This window comes from Aquarana catesbeiana, linkage group LG03 (assembly GCF_042186555.1).
Source record: "Aquarana catesbeiana isolate 2022-GZ linkage group LG03, ASM4218655v1, whole genome shotgun sequence".
Lineage (NCBI taxonomy): Eukaryota > Metazoa > Chordata > Amphibia > Anura > Ranidae > Aquarana > Aquarana catesbeiana.
Genome location: NC_133326.1, coordinates 280,278,267 through 280,295,563, shown reverse-complemented (window position 1 = coordinate 280,295,563; position 17,297 = coordinate 280,278,267). Strand labels below are relative to the sequence as shown.

Here is a 17,297-nt window from a genome sequence, read left to right as displayed (position 1 = left end):
GAAAGGGAGGCAGTATTCAGGTGCTTTACAGGTGCTATTTCTAGCGCTAAAATACCTGAAAACTGCCTCCTTGTGAAAGGGGTCTTATTCGTCTTGGATAGAGTAATGGGTTATAACCCATCATCTGTGTCCTATTGGGAAGATTTCCCTTCACTTCCTGTCCCATAGCCAAAAGTTAAGTGAGAGGAAATCCCTCCAATTTAAGGGAATCCCTGGTTGTCATTAAAACTAGAGTCCCCATTGGAAGCTTTCCCTTCCTGTTCTGGTGTGTGTGATTTTTTCACTCTCAGTGAAACCAGTAAATGGGACAAATAAAGAGGGGGTGAGTCTCCCTAATGGGGCACAGACAGCAATAAAAACTGACAGATATTCTAATTCTTCTCTACTCTATTCAAAGGCTTAAAAAAATTAAAACTTTGCCTTTAGTTGTACTTTAAATAGGCACACTGACATAAACTACAATGGGATCACAGACACTGTCAAAACATACTGATGCAAATAAACACAGGCAAAAAGGCAGGGTAAAAAAGAAGAGAGTGTTTAACAAACAACGTGAACTATTCCTAGTTTTAGTATTTGTATGTGATTAACAAGACAGTGTGAACAAGATCTGAACTGTGCTACACATCTCACACAGCACAAGACATGAAATAAAATTTGAAAGTGAACCAAACAATGTTTGTTTTCTATTGAGTGGGAGAGGGTTTGCAGCCTCTGGGCACTATTAGAGACATTTTATGTCACTTCCTGCCACAGTGACACCTTTGTTACCTGGAATTGGAAAATGGGTTAGTTGATATTTGTATTTCCATTGCAGCAATGTCCTCAATTCTTGTCCCATTAACAATATAAGGGTGTATAAGGGCTCATTTACACTTGGGGTTGGTGGGGCAGTAAAAAAGTCAGTCGAGCTATGTTATTACCAACTCCCACCACCCCCTTCCTTCCTTTAAGCTGAAAAGGCAGCAAGGCTCTCCGGTGTATACGTGGCGTGCAACTGCTGTAATGCCTTGATTTGTGGCCATGGCAATAATTATACCCTCTGTCACCTTTCATGGGCAGTACCCCTGCTGAGCGCAAGCAGTTCCAATAAATCGGGCCACGCCGCAACCACCTGGTGGTTGTAAGGGCTCAAGGCTTTTTACCTTCATGCATTCTATGGATGGAGGTAAAAAAACCTTCTGTGTGCAGCAGCCCCCCCCCCCCCCAATTCCCTCTTAATACTTACCTGATCCCCAACTCGATCCAGCGATGTGTACAAGAGAGGTGGCTCTCCCAGGTCTCTTCCTCCGTTTTGGGTGTGCACCAAAGAGGAGGGGGGGCAGGGTCAAGCCACGCTCCGTGTGTGAATGGACACACAGAGCAGCAGCTCGGGAGCGAGCCTGCTCAGGTGCCCCCAGAGCAAGCTGCTTGCTCTGGGGGCACTTGGCAGGAGGGAGGGGCCAGCACAGGACCTGAGAAAAGGAGGACTGGTGCTACTCTGTGCAAAACCACTGCACAAAGCAGGTAAGTATAACATATTTGTTATTAAAAAAAAAAAAAATCTGCCTTTAATATCACTTTAAAACAGGCAGCGGGGAAGCAACTTATTGCCTCCTCACCTCCTGTTAAGTGCCTCTAAAAAACTATCCATCGCAAATTGGTTTTCACAGGGGCAGCGATAATAGGCACATGTCTATGCGTAGCCTAAAAGTCCAGAACATGTTTTTCTAAGGAATTATAATGAAAACCAGTCAGGGAGATTTAATGAAGCAGTTGCAACATTTTTGTGGTGGTATGGCCATATTCTAAAGTCCTGTGCTAAATGCATTTGCCTTGCCACAGCTCTCTTGCTGTTTCTGATGTGTGCAACAAGTAGATCTTCATTGCAACACTTTTACATAGTGTCACTATGGCTGCTATAAATTGACAAAAAGAAAAAGAAACAGTCCTATTAATTAATTAATCTAAGTGGAAATGCTGGGACAGTTCTATCAGAGCTCCGACCGATTCATGTACACCTTATCAACATGTACATGGATCTGTCTCAAGTTCAATGTGTCCTCTTTCATCAGTGCTTGGCGAATGTTGAAGGTAGTATAAATTGGACTGGTGGGAGTGCAGTAATCCTGATGGGTAAATTTAATGTCTGATTAATAGCAAAACAACTTGTTCCAGGTGCCGATTTAAACAGTCCAGTTTATAGTGTCTGTAGCATTCTGCGATGAAGGGTGATCCACTGAACCCCCAAAACACATTCAGGAAAATTCAAAAATTCTATTATATGACACTCTTTAGGACACTGATGTACCTCCACACGACACATTTTGGTGAAGGCGACAAATTCATGCACTTGTTTTAAACTGTTCATAATGACACTCCCTCCTCACTGTAATAGGGCGTACACACGGTCGGACTTTGTTCGGACATTCCGACAACAAAATCCTAGGATTTTTTCTGACGGATGTTGGCTCAAACTTGTTTTGTCTACACACGGTCGCACAAAGTTGTCGGAAAATCTGATCGTTCTAAACGCGGTGACGTAAAACACGTACGTCGGGACTATAAACGGGGCAGTGGCCAATAGCTTTCATCTCTTTATTTATTCTGAGCATGCGTGGCACTTTGTCCGTCGGAATTTCCGACAACGGATTTTGTTGTCGGAAAATTTTATCTCCTGCTCTCCAACTTTGTGTGTTGGAAAATCCGATGGAAAATGTCCGATGGAGCCCACACACGGTCGGAATTTCCGACAACACGCTCCGATCGGACATTTTCCATCAGATAATCCGACCGTGTGTACGGGGCATTACTGTACTCCCTCCTGCAGCTGTCACACAGACAGCACAGTGGCGGGGGAGTTTTGTAGTTGGGCAGAGAATGATGGGGATTCACAGACACTAGTTCCCCAGATGGGCAGATCGTTAGCCAATAGACAGCCTGCTATTCTTAGAGAATCCACCCACTGCCTGCTGTCAATGACAAGGAGAGAGTGGACCTGATAGAGAACTATTGTCTTAGATTCCTCATCAGGTTCTGCCCAATGTCAGCATCACTGGTTGCTAGGAGGCCGTCGGCTGTGAAGCTGACAACTTGCTTAACAACCAGTGACAGATGGGGAGGAGAGAAAGAAGTGGCAAATATGCTGCCTGCTGAACAGTGTCAGTGCCGGGACAATGTCATCTAGAGCCCAGGGCAAACATACCAGAACTGCGACCACTCCCAAGAGCTTTATGTGTCAGCAAAATTCCCCCCCCCCCCCACCCCAAAAAAAAAAAAATTGAGCGCTAACCTGCATGCTTACCCCGTAAGCATAAACTTCCCCTCCACCCAGTACAAATCTGCCCCCCTGCTGAAATCCCCCCTCCCCGCACAAATTTTTGCCCCCCCCCCCAAATTCTCCCAATACAAATCCCCCCTCCCCCCCAAAAAAATCACCCCTCCTAGCACAAATCCTCTACAACTCAAATTTCCACCCAAAGTACACATCCTCTCCCATCACCAATTACCCCCCAATCATCCCTACTAGCCCAAATCCCCCCCCTCCCCCCCAGTAAAAAATTCCCCTTCGTAGCACAATTCTTCCCCTACCATATCACCTCTTCTAGCACAAATCTTCTTCCCTACCAACACAAATCCTCCTAGCAACCCCCCCCCCCCAAAAAAAATTCCCCTCCTAAAACAATTCTTACCCCCTGCCACCCCCAAATTCTTCCTCCCAACACAAATCCCTTCCCCCCCATCTCCACGTGGCGCCCCCCTCCCCCCCCTACACCACAGTGCCTAGGGCAGCCGCTCTTCCTACCCACTCCTTGTCTCGGCCCTGAACAGCGTACAAGGGCAGATGCTCTGCAACACTAGGACTTTATTGAATTTCCCCAATTGGCTTTTACTGGATGTGATTTCTAATATTAAAAAAAAAACTGTTCTGAACCTTCACAAGGGGGGAGAGTTCTATCTCAACTTGTGCCATTGCTCATAGCATAGCAACCAATCAGCTTCTATCTTAAATTTTTTTCCACACAGTTTAGAAAATAAAAATGTAAAGACAGATTGGCTGCACTGTGTTAAGACAAAGTTGTTTCAGACTCCTCTGTTAATTTCCCCCAGTATGGCCAGTGCTTTCCTTTTTCCTCCCATATTTATTTGAGACAGAGACCGACCTATGGCTATTATAACTGATTAATAAGGAAATGCATACTTATTCCAAACCAGAGACTAACTTACGTATATACAGTATTTACTTATTTATCCACGATGGATCACTTTTCAGAAGTAGTTTGACAACTCCTAAGAGCCGCAATAATGCCCAATACTGTGCACTGCATGTGGTTTTGGCGTGGCCCCATTTAGCGCAACAGCAGAGATCATAGGGTGGAAGTCTTCCCAACAGACTGCAGGCCTCAATTAATACCCGACAGAGGATTAAACCCTTCCCCTGCTCTATCCAAAGCAAAAAACAATGTTTTTGCTGAAGCCACTGTTTATGTACTATATGTAGGACTAAATTGGAATTGAATGAAAATCTGACTTATAAGGACGAGGGTCTCCTCTTGGGTGAGTAGGGTATTCCTCTGTAAACCAAAACTAAAGCAATGGCTAAAGTAGAAGTAAAGGCATAACTTTTTTTTCCCCTTTGGGATAGAGTAAGGTGGGATTATATCCCCTTTCCATCCGTGTCCCGTTGGGGAGATTTCTCTTTATTTCCTGTCCCATAGCCAAAACAGGAAGCCAAAGGAAATCTCTCCAATGTGAGGGAATCTCTGGGTGTCACCAGAATTAGTGTCCACATAGCAAGATTTCCCTCTAATACAGTTCTGGGGGCAACCTAAAATTGTGGATTTTTTTAAACTTCTGGTGATAGTGGTAAACAGGACAAATAAAGAGGGTGAATCTTCCTAATGGGGCCAAGACTGACATGTATTCTAATCCCTCTCTGCTCTATCCAAAGCGAAAGAAAAAGTTTTGCCTTTAGTTATACTTTCTTCTCTTTTCTAGCTAAATTTACTGAGCACACATCACTTCAGCAATACACGTCACAATTTCACACAGAAGACACTTTTGTGGAGAAAGACGTAATTACCCAAACTTGAAGTCGCTGGGTAAATGGTTTCCTGTCTGATATTCATTCCTAGTTTTCACTATTTGTTTCTGAAGATCTTTTATGGATCTGCTATAGCCATTTAAAATATAGTTGGCAAACATCAGCTTCCCACAAATATACATCTAGAACAAAAAGATACAGAAAAAAATACAATTATAATATAAAACAAAGTCAGGCTGAGTGCTGCTGAGCTAAGTCATTCACAGGAAGCTTTGTATTTTTATGAATTAGTACTAGGCTCACTCTAATTGGCTGAGGTGGAAAGGCAGATGGATGATGTTGCAAGCTCCACCTCAGCCAATCAGAGGAAGCCTTGCATTCATTCATCAAAACACAAAGCTTCATTCATAAAATATAAAGTTTCCTGTGAATGACTGAGTAACAGCTCAGCCCAACTCGATTTTGTTCCAGAAGTGGAACTGGAAGTCTCCATCTCACTTGTCAGATCATAGTGCTGTATACTGTACATAGCTAATGCTACATGTGCTTTATACTGCACTGATGGCAAACACATTTCTTTTCAAATAATTTTTATTATTTTCCAATAAAAAGGGGGTAAACAAAACATAGTGGGATTGACACATAAGCACAATTGTCTCCCACACATAGAAAGAGTAAGAAATATAGAACACATCATATAAAAGGGGAGGAAATGCAAATCAAATTTCACAACTTAGGTTGTAGGCAGTGACATATGACATGTGACCTCAAAAGTTAGAGCCAGGCACATTTTTTAAAGAGGAACTGCAGTCTGCTCACATAATCTGTAATAAAGATATCTTTGCCATTCTGAAGCTTCCCTCCAACCACTTTGCATATTATTTTATATATACTGTGATTCTGTAATTGCCGAATATGCTGCAGAAATCTCCCTCCACGGAGTCTGGCTGCAACCATTTTAACTGTGGGCAGCTGAAGCTGCTGCCTGCATATACACAGACACAGAGGCACACCTCCAGCTGTGCAGCTCTGATTGGCCCTCTTATGACTCATCCCCCCTCCCTTCCTGGCAAACTCTCACAAGAGTTAGATAGAGAGAGCTGTGCATGATGTCATAAGCCTAGGCTTTTTACCAGAAAAGAAAGAGGAACTAGGATGTATAAGGTATTTACTGGCAGAAAAAGTTTTACTATTCAAAGTTAAAACAACAAGGGCAGAAGATTTAATAGATGGAAAGTTGAAAAAAATGACTGAAGGTCCGCTTTAAGGGAAATAGGAAATAGTTTGTCTGAACCAGCTTGGCCCAAACAAACTATTTAAAGTGATGCAAAGCTAGTCAGGTTTTAACGTAATTATCATTTTTTAATGAAAGTCATTTTCAATTAAGCTTCAGAAGTTCAGGCACTTTGTGAAATGTGTTAGTAGGGTTATGTATCTTTTATTTATATATATAATATGTTATCTTTTATAGGGTTATGTAGGGCATGCCACCTCATGAACTTATCTCTTTAATTCACAGTTCACATTTTTTCTGAGTGCCAAGAGCATAACTATATCTATGCTTTTGGTGCTCCGACACTGTAGCCTCTAGTCTCGGCTCGTGATATTGCAGAGTCGCATTCAGCCCCTATGTCCACGCCTCCTTCTGTCCAATCACAGAGTGCTTTGTATTAGGTGAACTCATTCACAGCATACAAAGGCTTCTGTGAATGAACAGCAGAGGGGAGAATGGTGTGCAGAGATGCAATGTGTGAGAACAGAGTGGGGTTGATTTACTAAAACTCTGCATTGAAACCAATCAGATTCCAGTTTTTTGTCAAAGCTTAATTGAACAAGCTGAAGTTAGAAGCTAATTGGCTACAATGCACAGTTGCACCAGATTTTGCACTCTCCAGTTTTAGTAAATTAACTCCAGTGTCTCCCCTCCAGGAGCGCAGTGATAGCTGTACTCCTGGAGCTCTGTAAAACTGTCAATGAGATAACTCCATTTAAACTTAACTCATAATATGCCAGCACTTTTTACAGATTGGCTCAGTTCTTGGAGTTCACCTTTCAAGCTTAAGTTTATTTTATTTTTTTTAAATCAGAACAAGGCACAGTACTTACGTTGAGTGGGAAGTGTCCCTTGTGCTGGTAGACTCTCGGTAAGTCTTCAGTTGCCCCAGTGATAATTTTCCAGTGCTACAGGGGTTAATACAAGTTGCTTGATCTTTCATAAGCACTTGTCAAGAGTGCTGTCTTTGCCTGCCTTTTCCGCCCACCTAGGGTTGCCACCTTTTCTTCAAGCCAAACCCGAACACTTTGGCGGCCTGGGACACCTTTGAGTGCCTCAAGGGGAATAGTAATGCGGTGTGCATAGCGTGCCACAGCGAACAGTGGGTGTGGCCAAATTGCTCTTGCTGACATCATCGTCCTGCTCCCCAGTGATGCCGAACCTGCCCATAGCTCCCGTACAGCAACAAATTTGTGTGCGACTGTCTTGGTTACTTGGGGAGCCACAGCCTGGTCTGAATAATGTGCCCGGGTTTCAGACCACCTGAAACCCGGACACGTGACTCAAAACCTGGACTGTCCGGGGGAATCCCGGACAGGTGGCAACCCTTACGCCCACCTCCTTCATTTAAAAAAATTGTAGTTTAGCTTCCATCAATGAAAAACACTCTATGAATGGCTGATGAGTGGATTAATGAAATGCTGGCCTCCTCCATTCATAGAGTGCTTTTCAAATTACTTTCAGGCAACATGCACACTAGGGATGTATACACTGGACCAGTGTTTCTCAACTCCAGTCCTCAAGGCGCCCCAACGGGTCGTGTTTTCAGGATTTCCCTCAGATGAAACAGCTGTGGTAATTGCTAAGGCAGTGAAACTGATCAAATCACCTGTGTAAAATAATGGAAAGCCAGAAAACATGACCTGTCGGGGTGCCTTGAGGACTGGAGTTGAGAAACATTGCCCTGGACACATAGGGCCCTAAATACAACACAGTATTTAGCCCCATCCAGCATATTTCTGTCTGCTTCAGGCAGCAGGACTGGACGCTGAAGCTGTGCCTCCCGGGCACACTTAAACACTGGGACTGGAGGAACACAGGCTAAATGCCTAGTGTGCATGTAGCCAAGTCATTGAAAAAACAATATAATGAACCATATGCACGTAATTTGCTGTAAAAGCAGACCTCTGAAAAATAAATGTTCAATAAAGGTTTATGTTGTCTGCTCTAATAGTACTAGAACAGCAAAATGTACTAGAATATAAGCCAGCACAGCTAAATTCCCCTCATCTGTGTACAGTAAACAATGTTGTCAAGTATGGTTTTTGTTTGCAGCAATGCCAAACATGACATCATTTACTGAAGAAAGTATTTCTATGGATGTGTGTGGAAGTATGCGCAGATTGCTGACAATGGCAGGCAATCACCGTTCAACCTATATTTTTTCAGTCCCAGTGTTGTCTTTTTAAATAAAAAATCACTGGCAATAACATGAACAAAAGGAAATAAAGTACAGCATGTCCCTGCTTGATGTGACATAAGAGGGTCACACTTCTAGAATGGTATTAGTGAAGGCTCATACTGCCACCCAGTGGGCAGTATAATAAAATCTTTTGTAACACTACAGCATCTGAAATGTGAAGGCTACCACTGCTGACCTTTGCTTGTGAAAACACAACTTACCTGCCTGTCATGCTGGCCCAGACTTTAATATCTTATTTTTTTTTTTGTCTGTTTCTCAAGGTACATGTGGCATTGTATAGGAGCTTTCTCTTGTTTTGATTTAGTATGTTTAAGTGTGAAACTTTGGATCTGCTGCAGCAGCAGCTTGTTAGCAAGTATGCCACAAATATAGCATTTAGAGGAGGACCACAAGGTGACGGGATTGTCTTTTGAGCCTTTGTTTATGGCAAAGAAAGAATCTAATTCTAGATTACATAGGGTAGGGTAATTCTAGTTAACCTTTACCAAAATGCACACCAGGCTGTCCCATATGGGTACAGTGTGCTAAACCTACCTTCCAGACAGGGCTTCCTTTCAACTCAAAGAATGTAGGCCAAGACGACTTTATAAAGAAGCCTACATAAAGTGGTTGGCTGAAGGTTTTTTACATGCCCCCCTTAAAGTGATTGTAAATCTCAGATTTTTTTTTAAAAATAACAAACATATCATACTTACCCCCACTGTGCAGTTCGTTTTGCACAGTGTGGCCCTGATCATCATCTTCTGGGGTCCCCCGGCAGCGCTTGCGGCTCCTCCTCGCATCGGTAAACCCCCTTGGGGGTTACCTTGCGGGCACACTCCCAAGTACAGCATTTGGGTGCATAGACACAGAATGCTGGACTCGGCCCCACCCCCGGCGCCTGCGTCATTGGATTGACAGTAGTGGGAGCCAATGGCTGCGCTGCTATCAATCTATCCAGTCAAGAGCCGAGAAACCCAGGCAGAGAGCTAGAGCGCGTCTCCGCCGAGGGAACGAACGTGCTCAGGTGAGTAAAATGGGGGGCCGGTCAGTGTCAGAATTTTTTTTACCTTAATGCACTCCTGAGCCCCATCTCGATCCAGCAATGTGCATGAGAGCAGCAGCTCTCCCAGGTCTCTGCCTCCTCATTGGCTGAGACACAGCAGCCGAGCCGATGGCTCCCGCTGCTGTCAATCACAGCCAGTGGGGAGCAAGTAGGGGCGGAGCCAAGCCATGCTGCAAGGGGAGGGGCCAGGAGTGCCAGCGGGGGACCCGAGAAGAAGAGGATCGGGGTTACTCTGTGAAAAAGCACTGCACAGAGCAGTTAAGTATAACATGTTTATTTATTTATGTATTTATTTTTTAAAGCATGAGCCTTTACTATCACTTTAAAAATGTCTACAGCCTGTGATTGCTTTGAGTTACTGTAGAGATGGAGCAGCCATTTGGACCAGTGCCACAGGAGTGAGTATTATCCTGTTCCTTCATGCCGCATATGTGTAGTGTGTACTCTCTCCTGTCACCTATGATGAGCTCAACAGCCACAACAGGAGCGTGTACACACTGCACGAGTGGCCAAAAAGAACAGGACTGGACTCCCTCCTACTGGTCCCAATGGCTGCTCCTTCCCTACATTAACCCCTCAGGACATAACCATCACAGAGTGTAGAAGATTTTAAGGAAGTTTCTTACTAATGTGTTTTAGGCCTACACTTTTTGAACAGAAAGTAGGTGTAGCACACAATGCTGCTATGCTCATGTAGCAAGGTCCCAGGCCTCTTTAGGCCTAATGGTTACCTCCAGAGTTAGGGGGAACGGACATCCTTCAATGTAGAGTGGGTTACAAGGCATGGTGGGTGTAATGCAAGAAGAACAGGTGAGTGCCAGACACTTTTTTTGAATGCAAAGAGATTTATTGTCTCTTAAACAGAGCTGTTGGAGAGAGTGTTAGGTCCAGGACACCCTTAGGTAGATGCAAAGATAATTAGCAGACTCCGAGACTTCTATAGGTAGACAGCTATACAGGTGAAGGCCTCCAGCCGCACACACCACTTCTGTATAGGTAGGACCGCTGTCTCCTATGGCAACAATCTTGTAGCTGTAATTAACGGTAATGATATTCAACTGTCTGCAACACGAACAGTTCTCTTTACCCCACACTCACTCACTGTGGGTCTTCGCTCAACAAGCTCCCAGTCTCTCTCACTAGACTTCAGATACACTAGACACTGGATCCCTTGAGCTCTTTCACTGTAGCACTCAGTATCTTCCTCAAGCGTCACCCCCACTTCCCTGCTGGGTCCCTGGCCTGGCACTCACAGATACTCTTTAAGCTTCACCCCTGCTGACACGTTAGGTCCCTGGCTGAGCACTCCACAAGCATCACCTCTGCTGTCCTGAAGGCTTGGCACTTGCTGAAGTTTTCACACTTCTTCACCGTCCCCAGCTGGCGAGAAGTCTGCTCTGGTACTGGCCTCAGCTCACTCACTGTGATCTCCAGTAGTAGGGTGGATGGTCCCTTAGTGGCGACAGCTTCCCCTCTACCTCCGACCACAACTGGTTCCCTGGCCAGCAGAACCGTTACTTCTGGTTGGACTACAAAATCCACAGTCCCAACCCTACGCTGCTCTCCTGCTTCTGGATAGGCCCTCAGACAGCCTAGCAGCCAGATGTCCCCGGGATAGGCCTTAGGTTTCTGGCCTAGTAGCCCGGGGTAATACAACGCACGTCCACCCAGACAGCTGCCCAGGTGGCACAGATCCCCGATCACCTGACTCCACCTGAATAAATAGGTTCTCCCAGCAGGCCAAAGGACCCAAGAAAATCCCTGCCCATTGGCTGAGACACCCAATTCATTCCTAATCTGTCCTTGCAATGCCCTTGTCTTGTCTAATGTCAACAGATACCTGGCCACCTAGCGACAGAAGAGAGAAGTGCAGCAATTCCAGAATTATTGCAAAATCAATTGACCTCCTAACAATTGGCAAAGGCAACTATCACTTGGCAAATAAATATAATAGCAACCCTGCCTAAACATCAGGGTGCTACACTCATATGGGGCAGCATATTGTGCTTTTTGGTAAAGGAGAACTTACCCTTTAAGTTTGTTTTTATGTTTGAGTTTTGCAATTGGGTCTCTTTTAATGTCCAGTTAGTTGACTTAGGTGGCATTTGGGAAAGTCGGAGCACCAAGAATCATTGTGGTCAGGGGATCAAAAAAAGATCAGTTCTGAAATATGTATCTTGATTAGACAAATAATTAGTAAAATTTCTCCCCTAAGGATGAAAAATTCACCAAGTATCCAAAAGCTGATGAGTATGGAGAACTTTCAACTTTAATAACTTTTGAGTCACTGCCTTGAAACAAGTATGCAGATTGCTCATTTCAATCAGACTTAGTTTGGTGCATTCCAATTCTGGCTTTGTGACCCAGGAGGTATCAAAGCTGTAGACAGCTAGGCAGTTTCAGAAGGAGTCAGCAATGGCATTCTACCAGTTTTTCCCAGTGTATATGTACTTTAAGTCTTTACCTGCATGTTTTTAGACCATAACTCTCCTATGTAAGGTATACATAACCCCCATCCCTCTATCCCGATGTTCTGAGAAATTGTGTAAAATTCATCCTTAGATCATACCAGGAACATTCCAGGTGCTATGTTGTGCCGCTGAACGAGCAAAGGATCCTTGTGACCAGTGCACAGATTGCAATTGTTAATGTCGTACTTCAAAAGGCGGAAAGAGTCTAATCGGCTCTGTAATACAGGATAACAAGTATTAACTGTGTCAATTAAAAGAAATGTTTGGATATGGAACATCTGGTCTATTAGTCTACTGAAGTAATTGAAGAGTTTGTTAGTTTAGGAAGCTTGCACCAAATATATTTCGATACAATTAAAATGTAACAGAAAAGTATGATGTGTCAAAATGTAATGTAGCACCTATATTCAGATACAGTCTTAAAAATATCATCTACAAATAGGAGTTTACAGAAGCATGAGGCCTTTTTTTCCTTTTTCTATCTTAAAGTATAACTAAAAGCAAAACCTTTTTTAATTATAAGTATTGGATAGAGTGGAGAGGGATCACCTGTCTGTGTCCCTCTAAAGCCTCGTACACACGATCGGACTTTAAACAAACTTTTCCGTGTATTTCTGTCCACAGGGCGTTGGCAGTAAACTTGGTATGCATACACATGGCAGGACTTTTTAGGCAACAAACACGAACATAGTGACGTTTCAAAGTACTGACGACACTTCAAAAGAGGACGTTCAATTCTCCGACGCCGACCTTTGGTCAACTTCTGTATTGTTGTCTGATCTTTTGCATTGGTTCTGAGCATGCATGTTTGTACTTTGTACTAAAGTCCGATGGTTTTGTGTACACACGATCGGACTTGCTGACGTAGGACTTTTGTTGCCGCTTAGTTTGTCTGTTCGCACAGCCAACATTTGTCAGATGAAAACCGAAAAAGTTTGTCCGATGGAGCGTACACACAGTCGGATGTTGCCTTAAAACAGGTAATTTGCATGTTTGTTGTCAAAAAGTCTGATCATGTGTATGGGCCTTTAGGGACATTCACCCTCTCTATTTGCCATGCTTACTGTTATCAACCAAAGTGAAGAAAAAACAAAATGCCAAATTTTGGTTTGTCCCCAGAACAGTATTAGAAGGGAAATCTTCCCATAGAGAAGTTCTAGTTCTTGTGACCCTGGTGACAACCAGCGATTCTCTGAGTTTGGAAGGATGAAGGATTTCCTCTCACTTCCTGTTTTGGCTATGGGACACAAAGTGAATAAAATCTCCCTAATGGCACACGGGTGTCAAAAAAAAAACCTGACAGGGCTTGTAACCCTCCATTACTCTATTAAAAAAACAAGTTTTGCCTTTAGTTTCACTTTAAAATACCAATGTAATACAGATGTTTACTAGAACTTAACATTAGACAAATGACTACCGTGATTATTCAAACAAACCAGCTTAGTAAAAAAAATGGAATTATAATGTTTTAAATGTATCACACCTACAAGTTCAGATTGGTCCAACTGCTAGACTCCATACCTTATAATGTACAAAATATAGTGTGTAAACAAAGAACACAACTGCTAGTACAAACAGATAAAAGAAGGTTCTGTAAAGGGCTGTTGCACTTAAAAAGCATTTGCAGGTATGGATTTTTTTACATAGTTATGTTGGTCCAGCTTGAACCAATGTAACTATATAGAGTACCATACTTGTGGGATCCCTCCAGAAGCTGGAAAACACTGTAGTAGGCATTTCTCAATACATGCAAAGCATTTTCTGATTGGACAATGTGGAGTGTGACACCACATTACATTTTGGTTGTACAATCCTTTAAAAATTTACCAAAACCATGTACTATTACAGTTAACCTACACAATCCATTCGCTTTGTATCTAGTTGCACAGGATAGCTAGTAGATCTAAAGATGATTGAACAACCAGATTGTATAGCGTATGATGAGCTTTAGGCTGGTCATAGACAGTTGGATGTTCATGCACAATCTACTATTTAATAATGGCCTCTGTGCCAGTTTCTCCCCTGATCAAGTCAGATGAGTACTATCGTCTGAGCCAACGGAGGAGGAACTGTGCACGGATGATAACATGAGCAATTGAACCAGATTCTAAACTGTTTGATAGGGTTATTTTCTAATTAATATTTGTTAACTCTGTGCACTTTCCCATTCACTGGCATCATTACTCATTCCAGGCACTTTGGGAGACTGTTATCTAAGACCCCGTTCACAGTAGTGCAATTTCTTCTACGTCTGCCACCGCACTACAGTGTACAACATTGCAAGTCACATTATTCTATATGGTTCCTGTTCATATCAATGCAAAACGGTGCAGTGTGATTGTTGAAAAGTTGCAGCATACTGAATTTTGGGCCCAATAGGCTTCAAAGGGATCACACTGAAAAACACATGTACATGCAATTTGATGCGTTTTTGGTCAGGGTTCTGTGCTTCACAACCAGTCTCTTTCTACCCAAAAAATGGAATGCGTGTAAAAATGTGCTACAAAAATGCACTAAAAAGTGCATGGTTATTCAGCAGCAGTGTCAACCAAGGTTAATGTCTGTGAACCCCTTAATAATCAAGAGATCCCATTTGGGTAAGTTGGGTATTTGGCATGCCCCATAGGAAGTTCTGTCAAGGCTGATATCAGATTGGCATTGCTAAAGAAGAGATTGAGTTTGTGGCTGGGTAATAGAAAGTGTGGACTGCACTACTTAGGCTGCTCCCTACTAACCCCTTAGCATAAGCAAACAGAAGAATGTTTGAACATATTTATTTCAGGACTATATACTGCTATTATAAAGACAGATATCCATTTCTGGGAAACAGACTGATAGCACTACAGTGTTTCTATACATACCTGCATGCATGGCATACTTCTGTATTTGTTCTTTTTTTCATACAATTGATCAAGCACATCTGGTCTGTGCTGTTCCCCTGAATCCAGAGAGGACGCAACACATATAACAATGATTTGCTCTGAAGGCAAGAATTTATTGTTAACAAGCTGGTCAAACTCCAGGTCTGTGACATAGGGGATCTGGTGGTTACTACACCTACATATCCCACCTTCCTCACCCAACAAGACTTTCTGTAAGACTACAGGGCAGGTGTAGTGTGATGTGTGCCATAGCTTTTCAGAATCTTGTTCAAGAATACCTACAGGAACTGATAGTGCTGTTTCAGGCCTACAACAGGGAAAGAAAAAAAAAAATAGACAAAAGGGACATTTAATTGGAGTACACGGAGGAAAGAAGTAATGTGCCAAACATACAATACATACAAGACAACTAATAATTTTAGGTGTTGACATCTACATTGTTGACTTACATTTTGCCACATAGTGGATAAAACAAATTCACATACTGTAGCTGCACACGTGGATACTAATGTGCTAGTAGAATGAATTACCACTGGGTCAGGCTAAAGCCATCCAAAATGTAAAATGTTAGAGGGAGAGAGATCTGAGAAATGGTTAGCGAAGGTGATCTGATCTTTTTTGTATCTTCACATAATAATAAATGTAGATAACATTTTTTATATCTGAACCCAGGGGATGATATAAGTATTTTGCATACTTACTTTGGGCCAGCTTGCAACAATGTAATAAGCATATATTATTCTTGATCGGCCTCTGCGTAAGCTGTAGATCACTGTAGTAGCTACTACAGTGATGGGTGCAGTCTTTCAAGTGCTATGCCAAACAGCTACCCTTCATAGTAACCACAGGGGCTAATTCGCGGTGCAAGGTCCTTCATTGAAAGGATGCCTTGCATTTTTCTTGATAAATTCAAAGCGTTCTTTAATTGGATAGTGGTGGAGGAGGGGCATCATGATCTAAGCCTCATCCAATCAGAATACGCTTTGCATTCATTGCAAAAAATGCAAGACGTTCCCTGAATGGTGGCCATGCTGAGCAAACAACTCCTTGTGGTTACTATGCAGAAGGGCAGACACTCTGCACAGCACCTAGAAGGCAGTAGCCATCACTGTAGTAGCTCGGGCTACAACTTCCACAGAGGGCAATCAGGTATCACATATGCATATTTACATTGTGCCAAACTAGCACTGTGTAAGTATGCCAAATATATCATCCTTGGAGTTCAGCTTTAAGAATCATCTCACACACAGGAAAGAATCTATTAAAACGGGAGCAGACAAGATCTGAAGCACATGTGCATATTAAAAAATCAGCTTCTAACTTCAGCTTGGTCAGTTAAGCTGCTCCAAATTCTGGCTGCTCCAATCTTAGGCCAGCCATAGACAGTTGAAATCTGGGCTGATTCAGCAGTGGCCAGGCTGAATGTACTAAGTTGATTGATCCGTCAACCTGGGCACAACCAGCCTGCCAGATTCACTTGCAATTTTCGCTAGTGGCTGCTACAGCCCCCAGCAATAATCACTCCCGTCAGGGACAGTACCCCCCCCCCGGCAGCAGACAATTGCTCGGCAGAAGGTAGCACTGTCTGTGTTGATGGGGGAATTACAGGAAAGAAATTTGCATTGTCTATAACCTGCCTTAATAAATTCCCCTCACAATTTCATCTGTCAGCACAAATCTGTTGTTGACTTATTCCTATGTTGTGAATTACTATCATGTTACATCACCCAACTTTGTTGGGATTTCTGCTGTAGCATTACCTGATCCAATTTGGAATTCATTGACATTAAATGATTGTAAGTTCCATACAATTACACTTCTTTCTGGGGTTGATTTACTAAAACTGGAGAGTGCAAAATTTGGTGCAACTGTGCATGGTAGCCAATCAGCTTCTAACTTCAGCATGTTCAAATAGGCTTTGACAATACAGATTTTGCACTCCAGTTTTAGTAAATGTTCCCCGCTGTGCTTTACAGTACACTAAAACTTTTGTCCCATATATCCACAGAACATTATTCCAATGGAGATATAGAACTTATTTTTGTCGTGTTGAGGATGGGTGGGGTTGTGTGTTGGAAATGGTATGTGTGTTTTCCTCTTTTGTTGTATAATGTAAAAAACTTAATAAAAACTTTTTGATTGAAAAAAAGAACGTCCAGGTGGTTTTTACCTAATTTGCCACATGCAACATTTTTTTGTTGCAAGACAAGTGATAACCTCCTCTGATACTTTAGATTTTTTTATAGTAGCCTCATATACATATGTAAAGGCCCTGAAGCCGATGCACATTATAGTAATAGTCCAGTAGGAATATAAGTAGTGAAACTTAGCAGCAAGCCCTGACATTACCCGAGGTGTTAAAGATTTACCTGTCAGAACAATCTAGTATTTAGCTGGGAA

At 42.8% G+C, this 17,297-nt stretch overlaps 1 protein-coding gene across 1 annotated transcript in view; it reads right to left on the bottom strand.

Moving 5' to 3' along the window:
• The window catches only part of LOC141132110 (uncharacterized protein C3orf20 homolog), a 47,141-nt gene that overhangs the window by 13,870 nt on the left and 15,974 nt on the right, over nucleotides 1-17,297 (bottom strand). The window contains exons 8-10 of the mRNA XM_073620157.1: nucleotides 14,877-15,204; nucleotides 12,114-12,230; nucleotides 5,063-5,205 (exon numbers count right to left, since the gene is read on the bottom strand). Of these exons, the coding sequence (XP_073476258.1) occupies nucleotides 5,063-5,205; nucleotides 12,114-12,230; nucleotides 14,877-15,204 (588 nt within the window). The remainder of the gene's footprint in view (nucleotides 1-5,062; nucleotides 5,206-12,113; nucleotides 12,231-14,876; nucleotides 15,205-17,297) is intronic.